We start from the raw sequence: 21,855 nt of genomic DNA, 5'->3' as shown, positions 1-21,855 counted from the left end.
GCACACGGCATATGGGACGGAAAACTTTTTCCAACTACGAGCTAAAGAAAACATTTGAGGGGCTGGAGTACATCTCGACCACGGCAGACATTTGGTCTGTCCACAACAGAAGCTTCCTCGGGATAACATCTCACTGGATAAACCCCACCACTTTACAACGCCAGAAAGCTGCCTTGGCCTGTAAAAGGATAAAGGGTAGGCACACGTACGATGTTATTGCTAGTGAGATTGACCACATTCACTCTTTGTATGGAGTGTCAACAAAAGTTACCTCCACGGTTACTGATAACGGCTCTAACTTTGTGAAAGCCTTTGCCATGTATCAACCGGAATCGCTCTCTGACGACGATGATGATGATGAAGAAGAGGTTATCTTCACTGACGTTGCAGACGTGCTTAACACCGCCGCAGAGGAAGGGATTGTTTTACCGCCGCACCAAAGAGGTGCATCTCACACACTAAACTTAATTTCATGCGCTGACGTGCTGAAGTGGCTCCTTTCAAATCCTGGGACTAAAGGAATCTACAGAAGCTCTACAGCTAAGTGCACAGCACTGTGGAATAAGGCAAGCAGGTCCACAGTGGCCTCAGAGATAGTGAGCGACGTAGTCACCAAAAAGCTGCTTGTGCCATGCACTACAAGATGGAATTCATTTTATGATGCTGTGGCAAGAATTGTTGAAATACCTATGACTGACTTGAGTGCCATCTCTGATCGTTTACAGCTAAAATCTATTAGCGACAGGGAACTTCATTTTCTGAAGGAATATTGTGCCATAATGAAGCCACTCACAGTTGCAGATTTCATTTTTGAGGAGCTGATGTTTTTTGTTTTAATGCATTTATGGTTGTCTTGTCTGTACCAGCATTTGGTGTGAAAGTACATTCATTTTTCCAACTTGATTCTGAATAATATATTCAGATTGTATTTGTAAGCAGTTATTTATTTCAGAATGCCTAGAGGAAAATTGTATTTTGTGCTTATGTTGTACATTACTTGCTAGATTTGAGATATGATGGCATTTTTTGGAGCTAAACACAACAGTAGTTATGGTGCTCATTCTACCTCGCCTGTGTGTGTGTGTGTGTGTGTGTGTGTGTGTGTGTGTGTGTGTGTGTGTGTGTGTGTGTGTGTGTGTGTGTGTGTGTGTGTGTGTGTGTGTGTGTGTGTGTGCCCCAGCCACCCCTCCTTGATCTTTGGAATGTTAGTGTGTGTATTTGTTAGCAGAGTAAGCATAACTTCATTGCTGTTTAGCATCCAAATAAGCGGAGTAGTAACGAAACATCAGAGACAGTGGCATTTCATTCAACGGGCCCTCCCATTGGAGGCGTGGCTTTATTTATACCCATCATTGACCTTTAACCTGTTACGCTATTGGCGTCCAGTCATGCACAACAAATAACACAAATTGGTAACATATTTACCTGAATGTTAACACCCCCACTTGATAACACATTTGTGGTCTTTTAACAAATAAAAACATTATAAGGTTCTCTACCTTACAGAAATTGTTACTCACCAAACATAAACTTTGCAAACTTAATCAACTTAAACTTTGGTGCAGGTTTTGTCATAACATCTGCCACCATCTGGTCTGTTGGACAATAAATCAGATTTGTTTTTCCCCCTTCCACAGTTGACCTCAGAAAATGATACTTAATGTCAATATGCTTGCATCTCTGTCTGTTAACAGGATTCTTTGCCAACGCTATTGTGCCCTGGTTGTCTTCGTAAATCGTAGGTAGTGTATATTCACATTTGTCAATGCCCTCTAGTAGTTGTATTAAGTACATACACTCCTGCATAGTAGCTGCTCAAGCCATATACTCGGCTTCACAAGTTGATAAAGCAACAGTTGGCTGCTTTTTGGTTTTCCAGGAAACCAGTGGCCCGCTCTCATTAAGGCTTACACAATAACCTGACATACTACGTCTGTCGGTTAGATCAGCAGCCCAATCTGCATCGCTGTATGCTTGTAAGCCCAGTTTTTCACTCTTACATTTCCGGTAACACAGTTCCCTGTCGATTGTACCTTTCAAATATCTCAGTACATGTTTTACAGTAATCCATTGCTCTTCTGTCGACTCAGAAAAATACTGGGACAGTTTACTGACAACAAAACTCAAATCAGGCCTCGTGCACACAGCTAGGTAGATCAGGCTACCTACTGCCTCTCTGTACATTCTAACATCCTTCATCGGTATAGCATCATCCAAGTAGTTCAGTTTTTGCTCACAAGGTGTCGCTCTCGGTTTACAATCCTGCATGTTAAACCTTTCAAGTATTTTGTTCACATATTTCTTCTGTGACATCTTTACACATGAATCAGTTTGATCAAAATCAATGCCAAGGAAATGTTTTAGTTTCCCCAAGTCCTTCATCCTGAATTTAGCTGTGAGCATCTCTTTAACAACTTTCAATGCATTGTTATCACTAGCTGCAATGATTATATCATCAACCCATATTATCATTATCACTTTCCAGTTTTCAGTTTCTTTTGTGTAAACACAATGGTCAGCAGGGTTCTGTAGGAACTCATTTTCACTCAGATACTCATGTAGCATTTTGTTCCAATTTCTGCCTGACTGTTTAAGCCCATATAGTGACTTTTCTAGCTTGTACACCAACTTTTCACCTTTACTAGATTTGACCTCAAAACCCTCTGGCTGGTCCATGTATATCTCACAGTCTATTGGTGCATGTAGGTAAGCAGTTTTAACATCCATTTGGTGTAAAATCAGATTTTCCTGTGCTGCTTTTTGCATTAACACTCTGATACTGGTGAGGTTAGCGGTAGGTGAAAATGTCTCATCATAGTTTTCACCCCTCTTCTGACTGTATCCCTTGGCTACATATCGTGCCTTGTATCTTTCGGATCCATCAACATTGGTTTTGATATCGTACACCCATTTACCCCCCACTGCTTTCTCATCTTGAGGTAAGTTAGTTAGGATAAATGTGTCATTCTCTTTTAGTGATTGCATTTCTTCATCCATTGCAATAACCCATTGTTTTGACTCAGATGAAGTTACAGCCTCCCTAAATGTTAAAGGGATATTGCACATTAATCTGTAACAATAGTCAATATTTGTCAGTAGCTGATCCTCACTTTCCTTACCACATACACTGTCACATAAGTAAGCTGGCTTCTTCCTCACTCTTGAAGGATAACGCCTAAGCTCACTCTTGTCGTCTTCTGTCTCTGTTACCACAGGTATAGATACTGGACTTACGTTAGTATCACGCTTGATTTTGCCAGATTTGTTCTGTTGCTCAAAATCATCATCAGAGACGGTTTCTGTTTGTGTTTCTCTTTCTGAATTGGTCTTGGTCACAAACTTCACAAGTCTAGATTTTTGCACTTTTCCACTGTGAGGGAAATAGACCATGTAGGCTGGACTATTTTTGTCATATCCAACAAAAATTCCCTCTTCACACCTTGAGTCCAGTTTCTTTTTGTCTTGCTTATAGGCATAGCACACTGACCCAAACGTGTGCATTCTGGAAAGGTTAGGCCGTCTACCTGTCAGCATAAAGTAAGGTGTCTGTTTTGTGCGGTTGTTAAAGCATATATTCCTTATTACAGCTGCTGTCTGTACTGCATAGGTCCACATACTTTTTGGCATCTCATTTTCTATAAGCATGCACCTGGCCATGTCAAAAAGTGTGCGCCAATTCCTTTCAGCAGTGCCATTTTGATGTGGGGAATACGGTGCTGACTTTTCATGTCTAATCTTATTACTGCATAGTAATGCTTGGTAATGTTTCCCTGTGAACTCTGTGCCATTGTCTGACCTGATACATTTTACTTTCCCGTATGGGGCAGTATCGGCCAGAAATCTCTCTGTTGCTTGCACTGTGTCACTTTTGTTTTTAAGGAAATACACAAACACTGCACTGGAGTAATCATCTGTGAATGATAAAGCATACTTAAAGCCTTCTCTGGATTGCGGATCTATTGGTCCTGCTATATCTGTGTGCACCAACTCTAGAGCTGCTTTGGCTCTTACATCAGGCTCCCTGTTCCTGGTTTGGGTAAACTTCCCTTTAGTGCATACATCACAATGTGGAGGTTTGTTTACCTTACCCTTAACTGACATGCCATTAACAACATTCTGTAACTTCTGAATATCATCATAATTACAGTGTCCCAGGATCTCATGCCATGTCTGTAAATCATAACACCTGTTGCATTGGTCATCACATTCATCATTTACTGTGTTCAAGAAATAAAGTCTGTTCAATTCATAAATGTGAAATTTTGTACCGTCTTTGTGTTGCAGAACGTCTTTGCCCTGCTTGAAGGTTACCGTTGCTCCTTTGGTAGTAGCTGCTTTCACAGAAAAAATGTGTTGGGGGTACGATGGGATGTACAACGCCTTCTTCAGAGTTGTTTTGTGTCTTTTCCCCATGCTGTCCACCATAATAATAACAGCGTCCCCTCTTCCTTCTGCTACACCATTGGACCTGGTACCATCAGCTAATTCCACACAGTGGGATTCAGCCTGGAAGTCATCATCAAACCTCTTGAACTTTGTTACATCCGTGACGATATGTGAAGTCGCCCCTGTGTCCACCATCAGTCCTCTCTCGGTGATGCTGCGCCCTGGCTGGACCTTGTTGTCCACGTCGTTGACTCGGAAAGCATACTCCTCGCCAGTCGTTTCATCCGAAGCTTTCCGCGCGTCGTCCTCCCGTCGCTGCTTCCGCCTGCAGGCTGCATCCCGATGCGTGTTGCTCTTACAATGACTGCACCACAGCTTACGTTGGCACGTTCCGGCCTTGTGTCCACTCAGGCCGCATCTATAACAAACAATGTCCGCACACTTGGTTCCTTTATCCCATGCTCTTGGTACAGAGGGTCGTCTCGCTCTCAACTGTTCCCGCGCCCTCATGACGTTGTCCTCTGGTTCCGGTGTGCACATTCGCTCAGTATCCTCATAGCTGCGGAGCTTAGTCTTAAATTCAGCAAAACTTATTATCCGGTCAATTTGCGTGATGTGTATGGCGAATGGTTTAAATGATTCTGGCAGTCCCTTCAAAACCATTGCTACAAGAAGCCCATCACTTAATTTCTCCTCCGCGTTTCTCAAAGCGGTGATGGCGGTCTCTGCACATATTATATACTCTGTCACACTTTCACTGCTTGACTTTAGGAGTGATGTCAGTTCAGTATATAGGCTGATAATACGTGGTTTACCTGTGCCAGCATAATAGTCTCTTAAAATCTTCAATGCCTGCCGACCATTATCCGCCTTCTCCCTCATTACAAGGGACAAACTTTTGTCATCAAGAAATTGGATAAACTCTGCATAAGCCTCTTCATTTTTCCTTTCATCGTCCGCCTCTTCATCTTCCTCAATTATGTCCGTAGGACTCCTTAAAATAGTATTCTTCAGTCCCTGTAAGCGAAGATGGCCCAAGAATTTAGTCTCCCACAGTTCATTGTTATTTTCATCCCCGTCAAACACTAACCGAGACCAGCGGGTACTGGAACCTGCGCCCAACCTGCTCATGGCGTTAGCTTAGCTTGCTAATCCACCACACGTGCTACGTTGCGACTTTCCATCGGTGGACAAACGCCGGAAATACTTATTTGGGTGTCTTTGGGCCCATAACCTGTTAGCAGAGTAAGCATAACTTCATTGCTGTTTAGCATCCAAATAAGCGGAGGAGTAACGAAACATCAGAGACAGTGGCATTTCATTCAACGGGCCCTCCCATTGGAGGCGTGGCTTTATTTATACCCATCATTGACCTTTAACCTGTTACGCTATTGGCGTCCAGTCATGCACAACAAATAACACAAATTGGTAACATATTTACCTGAATGTTAACAGTATTGTTGAGTGTGTTCAGATCCACCATAACAGGCTATGTTGTGTTAATTATGGCAGACTAGACCCAACTATGACCTGTAGATTGCAGGCAACTAAAGTTTTGTCAGTTTGTTCTGGCCTGAAATAAATTGGCACTTTGAAACATATCATTGTGTTTGTGTTTGTATAGACCACATTGCTTAGCAGAGTTCAGTGATGCAAATGCATGTCAAGTTGATCAACAGATTGTATTATTCTCCAATGCAATAACAGTACTGAAATGAAGGCTATAATGGCATTAATGGGAGCCCTTTTTTTAAGTAACTAAAAAGTTACTGTTCACAGTAACGCATTACTTTTTGGTGTAAGTAATCAGTAAAGTAACTGAGTTACTTTTGAAATGAAGTAATTAGTAATGGTAACTAGTTACTAGTTTTCAGTAACTAGCACAACACTGCTTATGGATTATCAGAAATCATTTCAAAGGGACACAGACACATTGGATTAACCTATGGATTAACTTCAGCAGCGTTTTTATCGTTTTAATGCCATTGAAGACCACTTTTGACTAGACTACGACACAGGTAAGCCATGTTAGCGTTTTTAGCTACCTAGCGCCACATGTTTTGATGTCTGTTTTTGTTTATAAAGTCGCAAGTTCGTATCATAGAGTGATAATGTATGTACCCATCGATTCTGTGTCATCTCACGATGTGAATCGATGTGTTGGATGTGCAGAAAAGATAAATAATAAGGTTTTCTGAGTGATTTTCGGTGCAGTAATCTGTTAGCATTTTTCGCTCGTTGCTAATTCAGAGGCACAGCGTTAGCATTGTGGGTTTTATTTTGAAAAAAAAAAAAAAATGATCAGTTAGATGAGTTTCTTCCCGTTACATGGATATAAAACATTCATAGTTTATTAAATGAACATGCCCTCAGACACTGTTTCCTGCAAGATGTTGCGGGAGGGCCCCGGTACCGGGGTCTCTCGGGCTAAACAGGTTAAATCTGCTACTTCATGTTTAAATCTGCTGCTTCATGTTTAAAGAGTCAGAGCTGCATGTTTAAATATGATGCTGCATGTCTAAATCTGCCGCATCATGTTTAAATCTGCTGCATCATGTTTAAGGAGTCAGAGCTGCATGTTTAAATCTGATGCTGCATGTCTTAATCTGCTGCATCATGTTTAAATCTGCTGCATCATGTTTAAAGTGTCAGAGCTGCATGTTTAAATCTGCTGCATCATGTTTAAATCTGCTGCATCATGTTTAAATCTGCTGCATCATGTCTAAATCTGCTGCATCATGTTTACATCTGAGTCTTCATGTTTAAAGAGTCTGAAAAGAGTTTTTTAATGACGTTTATCTCCTGACTTTCTCCTCAGGACTCCAGGCTGAAGGAGCAATCAAACCACCAGGTACACAGGGAGAGGAACGCAAGGGGAGGATCACAGAAGCAGAACCAGCTGAGTTTCAGTTGTGCTTTCTGTGGTGCTTGATAAGATTTAAGATCATTTTTACATAAACAGCAAGCAAACACATTGACTACAGTGTCACTACAGTGTCACTAACTACAGTGTCACTAACTACAGTGTCACTAAATACAGTGTCACTAACTACAGTGTCACTAAATACAGCGTCACTAAATACAGTGTCACTAAATACAGCGTCACTAAATACAGCGTAACTGTGGGGTAGTGGTGGTCTAATGGATAGTGAGGTGGGCTGAAGATAGGAAGGTTGTGTGTTCAAATCCCACCTGGAACACCACCACTAGTGTGCCCTTGAGTTAGGCACTTAGCCCTCAGTTACTCCAGGGAGAATGTCCCTGTAATTGGTAATTATAAGTCGCTTTGGATAAAAGCGTTAGCTAAATGAAATTAAATGTAATGTCACTAACTACAGTGTCACTAACTACAGTGTCACTTAATACAGTGTCACTAAATACAGTGTTACTATCTACAGTGTTGGGACTAACGCGTTACAAAGTAACGCAAAGTAAGTTACAAAGTAACGCGTTACTGTAACGCTGTTATCTTTGGCAGTAACTAGTACTCTAACTCTAACGCATTATTTTTTTAATTCAGTTTCTCAGAAATGAGAAATCCTCTCCTCTGAGCGGTCATTTTAAAAGAGACGTCCATTAATGATGACAGGAGGCACAGCAGCCCTCTGTCTGATGGACAGATGTGTTCATGACGACTTATTTACTTTTAATTCATTGACAGTGCGGTATAATGAGACAATAACAGGCTACAGATGCGGACACACACACACACACACACACACACACACACACACACACACACACACACACACACACACACACACACACACACACATATATATATATTTATATACAATTTCAGAATCAAACAGAGCACTCTCATAATAACGTAACACTATCAGAGACTGGATATATCCCCCCCCTCTCTGGTCGCTACAATGAGGGAAATAAATTACGGGCCAAAAGTTTTATTTGCAAGTATTAAAAGTAAGCAGACGACACCAAACCAACTGAGACCTGTCTGTCCGCTGCATCTACGCACACACTGTACCACACACACCTACACCACACACACGCACCTACAGCTCCTAAAGCATATCATCAGGCTACAGCCGTTGTGTATTTTATTATGTGAAGCACTAAATGGTTTTAGAAAAATATCGACTCTTTGTTTGTAGATATCTACTAAACTAAAGCAAATAAAGAGAGTAGGCCTGTTATACTGAGTGATATATATTATACACACTGCTCTGCTTTCTGCACGGACCTCACTGTAAACATTGCGTCGCGATGAAAGCAGTTAATAAAATAATATCCAGGGGATGCATGCAGAGCTGTCATTGGCTGAGATAAGTCCGGCTGTGCGTCACGACTCTTTGAAACATCTCTGTTCCCGGAAATGCATCCACGAAGGAGCCATGGAGGACCGTGGAGGACCCATCAGTGTATCCTCGGTTATAGCTCCTCCAGAGAGCCTCCTCGACGCTCGACGCTCGGTCCTCGATGTGCATTTAGAGAAATGAGATGTCCTTCAACATGGCGCGCTAAAATTAATTTCCGGGTCACTACCGGAGGACCGAGGAGTCGAGGAGTCGAGGAGGGGGATTTGATGAAATGAGAACAGCCCCCAGACTCATCCGACGCCACTCCACCTCCACCTAAGCAACAGCGGCTGGATTTTAACAGAGGGACTGCTAGCCAGGGAAAAGTTGATAAAGCCATTGCACGGTATGTTGTAGAACACATGCAGGCTATTTCTACAGTGGAGTCACCCGCTTTCAGGGAGCTAGTAAGCATGATACCATGTCCGGGCGGCACACGGCATATGGGACGGAAAACTTTTTCCAACTACCTGGAGAAAGAATATACAAAAATGGAAAGCGAGCTAAACAAAACATTTGAGGGGCTGGAGTACATCTCGACCACGGCAGACATTTGGTCTGTCCACAACAGAAGCTTCCTCGGGATAACATCTCACTGGATAAACCCCACCACTTTACAACGCCAGAAAGCTGCCTTGGCCTGTAAAAGGATAAAGGGTAGGCACACGTACGATGTTATTGCTAGTGAGATTGACCACATTCACTCTTTGTATGGAGTGTCAACAAAAGTTACCTCCACAGTTACTGATAACGGCTCTAACTTTGTGAAAGCCATGTATCAACCGGAATCGCTCTCTGACGACGATGATGATGATGAAGAAGAGGTTCACTGACGTTGCAGACGTGCTTAACACCGCCGCAGAGGAAGGGATTGTTTTACCTCTGTACCAAAGAGGTGCATCTCACACACTAAACTTAATTTCATGCGCTGACGTGCTGAAGTGGCTCCTTTCAAATCCTGGGACTAAAGGAATCTACAGAAGCTCTACAGCTAAGTGCACAGCACTGTGGAATAAGGCAAGCAGGTCCACAGTGGCCTCAGAGATAGTGAGCGACGTGGTCAATAAAAAGCTGCTTGTGCCATGCACTACAAGATGGAATTCATTTTATGATGCTGTGGCAAGAATTGTTGAAATACCTATGACTGACTTGAGTGCCATCTCTGATCGTTTACAGCTAAAATCTATTAGCGACAGGGAACTTCATTTTCTGAAGGAATATTGTGCCATAATGAAGCCACTCACAGTTGCAGATTTCATTTTTGAGGAGCTGATGTTTTTTGTTTTAATGCATTTATGGTTGTCTTGTCTGTACCAGCATTTGGTGTGAAAGTACATTCATTTTTCCAACTTGATTCTGAATAACATATTCAGATTGTATTTGTAAGCAGTTATTTATTTCAGAATGCCTAGAGGAAAATTGTATTTTGTGCTTATGTTTTACATTACTTGCTAGATTTGAGATATGAAGGAATTTTTTGGGGCTGAACACAACAGTAGTTATGGTGCTCATTCTACCTCGCCTGTGTGTGTGTGTGTGTGTGTGTGTGTGTGTGTGTGTGTGTGTGTGTGCGTGCGTGCGTGCGTGCGTGCGTGCGTGCGTGCGTGCGTGCGTGCGTGCGTGCGTGCGTGCGTGTCCGCCCCAGCCACCCCTCCTTGATCTTGGGAATGTTAGTGTGTGTATTGAGTGTGTTCAGATCCACCATAACAGGTTTGCAGCTATGTTGTGTTAATTATGGCAGACTAGACCCAACTATGACATGTAGATTGCAGGCAACTAAAGTTTTGTCAGTTTGTTCTGGCAAGAAATAAATTGGCAACATATCTTTGTGTTTGTGTTTGTATAGACCACATTGCTTAGCAGAGTTCAGTGATGCAAATGCATGTCAAGTTGATCAACAGATTGTATTATTCTCCAATGCAATAACAGTACTGAAATGAAGGCTATAAGGGCATTAATGGGAGCCCTTTTTTTAAGTAACTAAAAAGTTACTGTTCACAGTAACGCATTACTTTTTGGTGTAAGTAATCAGTAAAGTAACTGAGTTACTTTTGAAATGAAGTAATTAGTAATGGTAACTAGTTACTGGTTTTCAGTAACTAGCACAACACTGCTTACTACAGTGTCACGAAATACAGTGTCACTAACTACAGCGTCACTAAATACAGTGTCACTAACTACAGAGTCACTTACTACAGTATCACTAACTACGGTGTCACTAAATACGGTGTCACTAAATACGGTGTCACTAACTACGGTGTCACTTAAAGCTCCCATGTCATGCTTTTCCGGTTATTACCCGTCCCCTTGTGTGTTATGAAGGTTTTTATGCATGTAAACGGTGTGCAGAGTCAAAACCCTCAAAGTACACCCTGTAGCGAGTAAAACTCTAACACAGAAAATACCTCCCCAAAACGCCTCGTTGGAGATACGTCACTGCCCATTTGATTCTTCCGGGTACCGCCTGATGTCATGCGGTACCCGGAACGAAATGGACCAATCCCGAATAGCTATGGCCACACCAGCAGGGGCGTGTTCCTCCTCCAGAGGTTCGAAGAACCGGCATTTCACAGACGAAAGCTTCCAAAACATTGCCCAGTTTGAGGCCGGATATGCACAGCTTGTTTGGACCGTTTAGAGCAGGGGAAGATCCGGGTACACAACCTGTAAGTTTGCATTGTTATTTGTGTATTTATCAAACAAGACTGTTTAAATGTGTAAACTGTGTCGGACTGCTAAGCCATTGACACAGTGCTAACTGTGCTAACTAAGTTGCTAGAGTTTCCATATATCAACTCTAATATCAGCAGATGGCCTTGCATACATGTATCTCATAGCAGGAGAATGTCTGCATTCACACACAAAATACCTATTGACAGTATACTCCGGGTGATTTGCCGTGCGGTCAGTCGCGAAACGTAATTACATTATAGCTGGCGTAGCGTGTATGCAACCGATCTAACACACGGAGCTAGAGCTAGGTTTGGTCGGAAAAACATTTTTGTGATGCTACGTTGCTAGCGTTTAAATATATCAACTACAATGTCAGCAGATGGCCTTACATGTTTGTCATGGCAGGAGAATGTCTGCAGTCACACACACGGAATACTCATACAGTATACTCCGGGTGATTTACCGTACATTGTGACAGTACATATACTGCATGTATAGCTAACGAGGCTAGCTGTATGCTAGCGCAAAACAATGTATTCATGCAAGTTACATTGTATGGTAGCAGAATACCCGTATACGATTGCAATTATAAACACGTTATTGCTAGCCTAATATGAACCACTAGCTTTTGTTCATAGTAGTTTTATTACACTGCATTATAGTTGCCTTTCCTCCAAGCTAACGTTCATATCGTGTTAGCTACCAAGGTAAACAAAGCTAGGTTAGCATATTAGCAGGCAAGCTGTTCATTACACTCCTACCACAACTACTACTAACGAATCTAAAACAACTAAGTTTCTCTAATATTTTATGATTTGCATTTGATTTCGTCCAGCCAGATCCTGGCGGACAATCCATGACGGGGACGGGACTTCTACTACTACTGAGGCCTCGTGCTAAAAGGCACCGCACCGGCTGTGCGCAGGCAAGATGCGAGGAGGAATGGATGATATACCGTGTGTATATATGTATATTTATGTTCATTTTATACATTTCTAAAAATAAAGTTTAATGGAAATACTTTGTAGGCCTATCCTTTCTTCCCTGAATTCATATATAGCAAACCATGATTTGATTTCTCATCAAACAGTAGTAGTTTATTACAGGTAAAAATAACTTACTCTTTGTTATGACCGGCTCGTAGGCCACAACGGAAAGGCAAGGAGACATACACGAGTTTACAAAACCACGGCACATTTATTGTGGTAAATGCAGAGATAGGTGGTCGAGGGGAGAGGGTCGCTGAGTTCGTCCTTCTGCAGCCGCTTTGGAGAGAGACTCTCCAAAGCGGGATTAATAGCTGGGATTAATAGCACCGGCTACGGAGGTGTCCGTGATCGCGCTGATTACCCTCTTCAGCTCCACCCCACCGTAAGCCCTGCAACACACCTGCACAAAGGCCCTGGGGCCGTCACACTCTTCTATAACAACAGTTGTAGGTTCAGTTCGGTTAGTTAGTATAAAATATCAGCTGTACCGACGCCATTATTACACTGATGTTCCCCGAAAAAAGCGGGCGGAGCCTCTCTGGTGGTTGACTAATCAGAACAGAGTGGCCGAGCTGACCAATCGGAGCACACTAGGCTCACAGGGAGGGGGGGGGCAAGAGCTCCAACGAGTCGTTTAGTGGAGAAAGTGAATACTGCTGAATACACATGCTTGACAGAGATGCTGTATGCGAAACCAATGTGAGTTTGGAAAATTGCACAGTATAAATCTATTTTAGTATACCTCAACAATGTAATTATGATCAGTGGAAATGGCCATGACATGGGCCCTTTAATACGGTGTCACAAAATACGGTGTCACTAACTACAGTGCCACTAACTACAGTGTCACTTAATACAGTGTCCCTAACTATAGTGTCACTAAATACGGTGTCACTAACTATACGTTAGTAGTGCGTGTAGCCATATGCACAGCCATGTACATGGGACATACAAACAATGCATCTCATATTGACAATAAAACCTTACTAACCGAGTTTTCTACTTCACACTAAAAATAAGCTGTTGTGATACACGCGTAGACAACGTCTGCAGGATCATAAATGATCATTATATTGGGGTCCTTAAACCATTATTTCGCTAAGATAAAAAACATTAAAGTTTTGGATTTTAGTGTAATTTACAAATGTTCCACCAGATGGTGCCATAATGTACATATCATTAACAAAAAAGTGCATCAAATTTACAACATTTATTTTAAGCATTTAAGCAAGCAGAGGGCAGGAAATTTGTGTTTTAAGTGTCGGTTCACTTGTCTCAGACACCCAGGGTGATGATGATAACATATTTACCCAGGGAAAGTGTTCAAAACATGGGTACATTAGCATATAAAGTCGGGGGAAATGTTTTAATTCAGGACTACACCAACCAGGGTGAAAAGATAACATTGTTACCCAGGGAAAGTGTTCAAAACATGGGTACATTAGTGTTTAAAGTCGGGGGAACTGTTTTAATTCAGGAGGTTTTAAGTGTCGGTTCACCAGGGTGATTATCATAACATATTTACCCAGGGAAAGTGTTCAAAACATGGGTACATTAGTGTTTAAAGTCGGGGGAACTGTTTTAATTCAGGACCAGGGTGAAAAGATAACATATTTACCCAGGGAAAGTGTTCAAAACATGGGTACATTAGTGGTCAAAGTCGTGGGAAATGTTTTAATTCATGAGGTTTTATGTGTGGTTTCACTTGTCTCACACACCCAGGGTGAAAAGATAACATTGTTGCCCAGGGAAAGTGTTCAAAACATGGGTACATTAGTGGTCAAAGTCGTGGGAAATGTTTTAATTCAGGAGGTTTTAAGTGTTGGTTCACTTGTGTCACACACCCAGGGTGAAAAGTTAACATATTTACCCAGGGAAAGTGTTCAAAACATGGGTACATTAGTGGTCAAAGTCGTGGGAAATGTTTTAATTCAGGAGGTTTAAAGTGTGGTTTCACTTGTCTCACACACCCAGGGTGAAAAGTTAACATATTTACCCAGGGAAAGTGTTCAAAACATGGGTACATTAGTGGTCAGAGTCGATTAAACTGTTTTAATTCAACAGGAGAGGGTAATTCACTTCTTACCCAGTGAAGAGGGCTGCAAACATGGCTACATGAGTGTTAAAAGACGGCCAAACAGTTTTAATTCACTCATTATTGTTGTTTTTAGACAGTGTACATTTAACGACATAAACATACAGAGTTATGGACATATACATGTCAGTATAGACAGGAAAATGTACATATCAATCACATTTATGTCGTTAAATGTACAAGAAGCTAAAAACAGCAGAATCACTGCTTTTAGCAGGGTATCAGACTCACAGGCACAAATACACACACCCAGGTTGATGATGATAACATATTTACCCAGGGAAAGTGTTCAAAACATGGGTACATTAGTGGTCAAAGTCGTGGGAAATGTTTTAATTCAGGAGACAGAGTCATTTAATGAAAACTGGTAGTTCACAATGTGCTATTTCAGCAGAAATAGCAGAATCTGAACATGTGCCAGAACTACAATTCATGTTGTCATGCAGTCTTAAACTGATGAATCTGTTTAAATGCAGGCAGCAGAGTCACTGCTGTTAGCAGGGTCTCAGAGACCCATAGACCCAGGGTACAGCACCTCGCTGTCTTACCCAGAAAACAGGGTTCTGATCAGGGCTAAAGTAATGTTATAAACTGGTGAATCTGTTTAAATGCAGGCAGCAGAGTCACTGCTGTTAGCAGGGTCTCAAAGACCCATAGACCCAGCGTACAGCACCTCGCTGTCTTACCCAGAAAACAGGGCTCTGATCAGGGCTAAAGTAATGTTATAAACTGGTGAATCTGTTTAAATGCAGGCAGCAGAGTCACTGCTGTTAGCAGGGTCTCAGAGACCCATAGACCCAGGGTACAGCACCTCGCTGTCTTACCCAGAAAACAGGGCTCTGATCAGGGCTAAAGTAATGTTATAAACTGGTGAATCTGTTTAAATGCAGGCAGCAGAGTCACTGCTGTTGGCAGGGTCTCAGAGACCCACACACCCAGGGTGAACAAATAACATGTTTACCCCGCGAAAGTGTTCAAAACATGGGTATATTAGTGCTCAAACTCGATTAAACTGTTTTAATTCCGGAGGTTTTAAGTGTCGGTTCACTTGTGTCACACACCCAGGGTGAACAAATAACATGTTTACCCCGCGAAAGTGTTCAAAACATGGGTATATTAGTGCTCAAACTCGATTAAACTGTTTTAATTCAAATATTTACAGACATCACAGGTCCATCAAACTTGGTATATTTACACTTTGTACCTGTTGGAACACACCCACGAAGTTTGGGGGTCGTGCGCCCTTGTTTACCATATTAACCTATTTACTGTATCATCCATAATAGCGTGTTTTTTCAGACTTAACAACACTTTTACAAATTTAATAAATTAGTCTAGAGCTCCATCTATTGGAATTTGAGTGTTTTACACGTTTGTCCATAGAACGCAAGTTTTGCGCCATTTGAGTGTAGTAAACTGATAGGCAGCTGGAGTAACATGTACATTGAGACGCATTTTGACATATCATCATCACTTTCAATGTTAACCTTGTACATAGGAGGCACAATTCGCTTACTACGGTGTCACTTAATACGGTGTCACTAACTACAGTGTCACTAACTACAGTGTCACTTACTACAGTGTCACTAACTACAGTGTCACTTACTACAGTGTCACTAAATACAGAGTCACTAACTACAGCGTCACTTACTACAGCGTCACTAAATACAGCGTTACTAACTACAGAGTCACTTACTATAGTGTCACTAACTACAGTGTCACTAACTACAGTGTCACTTGACTCAATTGTAGCTATATTGATTTAGTATTAAACTGTTCAGTAGCTCAATAAGCTGAATAAAACACTAAGCAATGAACTCCTTTATATGCAACTTTGTGTCAGAGAGTTGTCAGCAGATTTAGCTGTGCTCTACAACAGTAAGCTTATTGCACTGTTCATTGTTTAATGCTAATGTTGTTAACTCTAACCTTTCTCACTTTAGCCAGCTAGCTTAGCATTGCAACGGCCGAGCCTTAGTGTAATTATTTATTCATCGTGATTCACCAACTCGGGACTTCTTCTGTCAGTCTCCAGCTTTCAGTGAGCTTCTCACACACACATCTACAACCTTAGAACAAAGTGCAAGCTGTCACTGTTTTGATCAGACAACATGACATTGATTTATTAAGGTTTTATCTGAGTTATATTTCATCGTTCAGCAGCAGATCTCTCTCTTCACTGTCATCTCACGTTGAAGAGAGAGTGCAGTGTAACCGTGCATCAAACCTCTTGTTCAGATGACTCTTCTTTCTGTTTAGAGGTTAAAGTAGGCCGGTGCGGTACAGTGCTCCATAACACTAAAAGACTCAGAGCCTTGGCCTGCTAGCTAGCGTTAGCTAGGTAACTTAGCTAACATTAATATGTTTCTGTAATAAGGTCTGATGTTGGTCCACAGGAAGGGGTGGGACTTCCCCTCTCTGTGAACTCTCTTCTTTTACTGACGACTCTCCTGTTTCTGTTCAGAGTCTGTCAGGCTGGTGGGAGGATCCAGTCGCTGTGAAGGAAAACTAGAGCTGAACTATTGGGGAGAATGGAGACCAGTGCATTATCCTATTGAGCACTGTACCCTGAAGACAGCACAAGTTTTCTGCAGAGATCTCGACTGTGGCTTTGCTGTTTCTCTAGTACGCAGAACAGTGTCCTCAGACAGACATGTGTGGGGGATCAGTCCTGACTGTCTTTATTCTGGATCTGCTCTGAGGGAGTGTGCATTATTAGATTACTCTTCTGCCTCCCTGGATCTCACCTGCTCAGGTAAGCCCATCAGTCCCATCATCCATCTCACCTGTAAGCCCATCAGTCCCATCATGCATCTCACCTGTAAACCCATCAGTCCCATCATGCATCTCACCTGTAAGCCCATCAGTCCCATCATGCATCTCACCTGTAAGCCCATCAGTCCCATCATCCATCTCACCTGTAAGCCCATCAGTCCCATCGTGCATCTCACCTGTAAGCCCATCAGTCCCATCGTGCATCTCACCTGTAAGCCCATCAGTCCCATCGTGCATCTCACCTGTAAGCCCATCAGTCCCATCGTGCATCTCACCTGTAAACCCATCAGTCCCATCATGCATCTCACCTGTAAGCCCATCAGTCCCATCCTCACAGTAACCCCACATGCAGCAGCTGGAGTATCAGCAGGCTCCTGCAGGACCTGATGACCGGCTGCTTAGTACTTCAGGATTCAGGGAACATGTATTGTCTTTCTGCTCCTCAGGGTTTCTCAACCTAATGCAGCTGTAGCCTAGTGGCTGCATCTGCTGCAGCTGCTGAATGCACGAAGATCTTTCTCTGTGTTCTCTTCTCTGCAGACTCTGTCAGGCTGCTGGGGGAGACTGGTCTGTGCTCAGGCAGACTGGAGGTGAACTCTGACCCGTCTGACCCGTCTGACCCGTCCAACCCGTCCTGGTCCTCAGTGTATGAGGCTGACTTTGACCAGCAGGATGCTCAGGTGGTCTGCAAGCAGCTCGGCTGTGGGGCTCCTTCAGTCCTCCAGGGGGCGCTCTATGGAGAAGGGGAGGCTCCAATGTGGACCAAAGAGTTCCAGTGTGGAGGCCATGAGTCTGCTCTCCTGGACTGTAGCTCAGCCTCAGAGAGAAACACCTGCTCACCTGGCAGAGCTGTTAGCCTCACCTGCTCAGGTAGAGAGGAGCTGTGATTGGTTCATTCTGTTCTGACAGAGAGGGGAAGCCCCGCCCCTTCCTGTGTCCCCATGGGAACTTATTTCTGAGGAAACGTACGGCAGCGAGAGACGAACAGTTTATAGCGTTTGAATTGTTCCATGAATTACACATCTGAGGTTTGGACGTGTTAAAGATCCTCTTTCAGTGACGTAGGTCACACTCTGTTTGCTTCATTTAGGGTGGAGTTAAACAAGAGCTATTGAGATTAGGCGCGTTCACACCAAGTACTTTTCCGTATTTAGTGCCGGCACTTATTACCCCAGGGCACTTAGTACAGATCGCGTTCACACCGGAATAAATTCCCTGAGGGAAGATTACGCAAATGAGCCGCTGACGTCACTTCGTCTTCTTCTAGAAGACGCTGCTGGGACTCCCAGCAGCTTCTACTGAAGCCTTCCAAGTAAATCGCCAGAACGCCGACACCTCCTCATCTCCACCGCTCCCATGTTTTATTTTGTGTTGCCATAAATTAGTCTCTCTGCGTTTGTGCGCTGGGCGAATGCTAATGCTAATAATGCTAATGCGAGGATAATAAAATGGCGGCTCTACAAAACATTTCAGAGTTGTACGGGGCGTGGTTTGCAATTCGCCAAGCCAATCAGAACTGGGGCACTTTTTTCCCCCAGGAAAGTACCATCTCTCAGCAGGCACTAAAAATGGGGGTAAAAGTTCCCGGGATTAAGTGCTCTTTTTGGTGTGAACGCGAAATAAGGGGTACTAACGGAACTAAACGCGAAAAGTACGGTGAAAAGTACTCCGGTGTGAATGCGGCTATTGAGTCAGTGTTGTGGTGCTGTTGCTTTGGTCTGGATCTATGAGCTAACCACGCCCCGTTCATTTGAATATAAGAAATAGAAATAAAAAGAGCTGTCAAATAAATGTGGCATTATGAAATAAAAGTCCCTTGAGTTAAATAAATAAATGTACATTTATATATATTTATTGCCTCATTCATTTATTTCAGAATTGATTTCATAACCATATTTATTTATTCCATAGGCATATTTATTTATATATGTATTTATTTATGTATTTATTTAATGTTGTCTTGAAGGGCATTCCATACACTTCAAACAGGACCAGAAAGGATTGCTCTCTCTCTGCTGACCATCAATATGTTTCTGTAATAAGGTCTCATGTTGGTCCACAGGAAGGGGCGGGGCTTCCCCTCTCTGTGAACTCTCTTCTTTCTCTGATGACTCTCCTGTTTCTGTTCAGAGCCTGTCAGGCTGGTGGGAGGATCCAGTCGCTGTGAAGGAGACCTGGAGCTGAAATATCAGGGAGAATGGAGTCCAGTGTATGCTTTTTATGAGCCCTGGACCCTGAAGGAAGCAGCAGTCGCCTGCAGAGATCTCGACTGTGGCTCTGCTGTTTCTCTAGGAGAGAGAGAGGAGTCCTCAGAGAGACCTATTTGGGGGATCTTTCCTCTCTGTCTTCAGTCTGGATCTGCTTTGAGGGAGTGTGCAGTATCAGCTACCTCTACTAACATACTGAATCTCATCTGCTCAGGTAAGCCCATCAGTGACATCATCACAGTAATGCAGCTGGAGTATCTGTCTGTCTGTCTCTCTCTCACCTGTCTGTCTCTCAGCTATCTCTCTCACCTGTTCGTCTCTCACCTGTCTCTCTCTCACCTGTCTGTCTCTCACCTGTCTCTCTTACCTGTCTCTCACCTGTCTCTCACCTGTCTCTCTCTCACCTGTCTCTCACCTGTCTGTCTCTCACCTGTCTACAGACCTGCTTCAGCCCAACATCTCTGTGTCCTCCTCCATGTACGGGGTCTCCGGGGCCCAGCAGCAGGGGTTCCAGGTGTTCAGAGGCTCCACCTTCAGCATCAGCTGCTCCATCCAGCCTCAGTACCCAGGAGGCTCCTTCCTGCTCAGCTCCTCCACTCACACCTACACCCAGCCAGCTGTCAATCACCGCTCCCACTTCCTGTTCCCGGCTGCAGAGCCCGCCCACCAGGGAAACTACAGCTGTGTTTATCACGTGTTGGTTCGCTCTCATAGCTTCTGCTCTGAGAGCCGTCTGCTGTCTGTCACTGTCTCAGGTAAGCTCAGTGTTCACCTGTCTGTCTGTCAATGTCTGTCTGTCACCTGTCTGTCTGTCACTGTCTGTCTCTCACTGTCTGTCTGTCACCTGTCTGTCTCTCACTGTCTGTCTGTCACTGTCTCAGGTAAGCTCAGTGTTCACCTGTCTGTCTCTCACCTGTCTCTCTCTCACCTGTCTGTCTGTCTGTCACCTGTCTCAGGTAAGCTCAGTGTTCACCTGTCTATCTCTCACCTGTCTGTCTCTCACCTGTCTGTCTGTCACCTGTCTGTCTCTCACCTGTCTGTCTGTCACTGTCTGTATGTCACTGTCCTGAGACAGTTACAGTTTATAAGGCTATATAAAGTATATATATAGAACCTGGACCAGAACCTCTCCTCCAGTCGGGGTTTATGGTCCTGGTCTCGTGCACAAAAGGCCTCTTTGTTTCATCTTTTTTGTTTCCTCACTGTTCAGTTGGTTCTCCAGTGAAGTCTAGTTTACATTAGAGTCTGGACCTGAGTACTGAGTGCTGGATGTAAGAGATACAGCAGCTTCTCCTTCTGTCTGGAAACATGTCAGGCCACATATTAAAGTCTAACCAGAGGCCAAATCAGAGAGAGAGGAGTCTCCATGCTGAAGTGGCTTCAGGGTTCAGGTCTCTACAGTGTTTGCTGACTTCTAGAGTCTTCTTTTGGAAGACTTCTTCGTCTTTTTCTTCCCAAGTGTGTGAAGATGACGCTTTAGCTGCCACAAAATGTCTAGTTCATAAGGATACCAGACTTCAAACCATGCTCCAGGATGCAAAGGAAACTGCCTGTTCACAGCTTTATTCATAGTTTTGTTTAAGTGATAGTAGCTGTCTCAAGAACCCCAAGTGATATTTGTCATTTTGCATTCAAGAAGTAGAAGATCCCTCCAAGACTCAGAATGGACACTGACCTCCTGAACGCCTTATTATTCCTTCACATCGTTTTCAACACCAACCGGTTGATTGTCTAATCAGTTCTAGTTTATATTGGAGTATCAACATGACTACTATCAGTTTAATGTAACTAATACAGCTGTGTATTATAAATGACTCAATGTTGCAGTGATTTCAGGGTTCAGGTCTCTACAGAGTGTTTGCTGACTCTTGATGTGATGCTGTCCATGTGTTCGATCAGATCCAGAACCGTTTATCATCCGAGCCGTCGTCCTGCCGCTGACTCTGCTGCTGCTGGTGACCGTCGGCGTTTACTTCTACTGTAAGGTACTGAAACATGTTGTTGTTCCACCACTGACTGAATGATAAGGTACTGAAACATGTTGTCGTTCCACCGCTGACTGAATGATAAGGTACTGAAACACATTGTTGTTTCACCAATGACTGAATGATAAGGTACTGAAACATGTTGTTGTTCCACCACTGACAGAATGATAAGGTACTGAAACATGTTGTTCCACTGACTGAATGAAACAGTGTGTGTTATTGAACAGGAGTGATGCAGGAAGTCTCATCTGTGTGCTGTCATGTCTCTCCAGGCCACCAGGGGGCGGAGGCCGAGCCGACAGGAGGACATTGAGCTTGATTATGATGACATTGAGCTGGAATACGATGACCTGGGTGTTCCTGCTGAAGAGGAAGGAGCTCCGGGAGCGGAGTAGCAGCTCCAAAGACCTCCTCTCACACACA

General features: G+C 43.3%; 1 protein-coding gene across 1 annotated transcript in view; it reads left to right on the top strand.

Moving 5' to 3' along the window:
• The window catches only part of LOC117474124 (deleted in malignant brain tumors 1 protein-like), a 25,343-nt gene extending 3,488 nt beyond the window's left edge, over positions 1 to 21,855 (top strand). The window contains exons 3-9 of the mRNA XM_034120164.1: positions 7,205 to 7,237; positions 16,930 to 17,220; positions 17,781 to 18,110; positions 19,371 to 19,661; positions 19,888 to 20,202; positions 21,347 to 21,432; positions 21,705 to 21,855. Coding sequence (XP_033976055.1) covers positions 17,996 to 18,110; positions 19,371 to 19,661; positions 19,888 to 20,202; positions 21,347 to 21,432; positions 21,705 to 21,827 — 930 coding nt within the window. The 5' untranslated portion in view covers positions 7,205 to 7,237; positions 16,930 to 17,220; positions 17,781 to 17,995 and the 3' untranslated portion in view covers positions 21,828 to 21,855. The remainder of the gene's footprint in view (positions 1 to 7,204; positions 7,238 to 16,929; positions 17,221 to 17,780; positions 18,111 to 19,370; positions 19,662 to 19,887; positions 20,203 to 21,346; positions 21,433 to 21,704) is intronic.

This window comes from Trematomus bernacchii, unplaced genomic scaffold (genome assembly GCF_902827165.1).
Source record: "Trematomus bernacchii unplaced genomic scaffold, fTreBer1.1, whole genome shotgun sequence".
Taxonomy (NCBI): Eukaryota; Metazoa; Chordata; class Actinopteri; order Perciformes; family Nototheniidae; genus Trematomus; species Trematomus bernacchii.
This window is presented reverse-complemented; position numbering and strand designations above follow the sequence as displayed.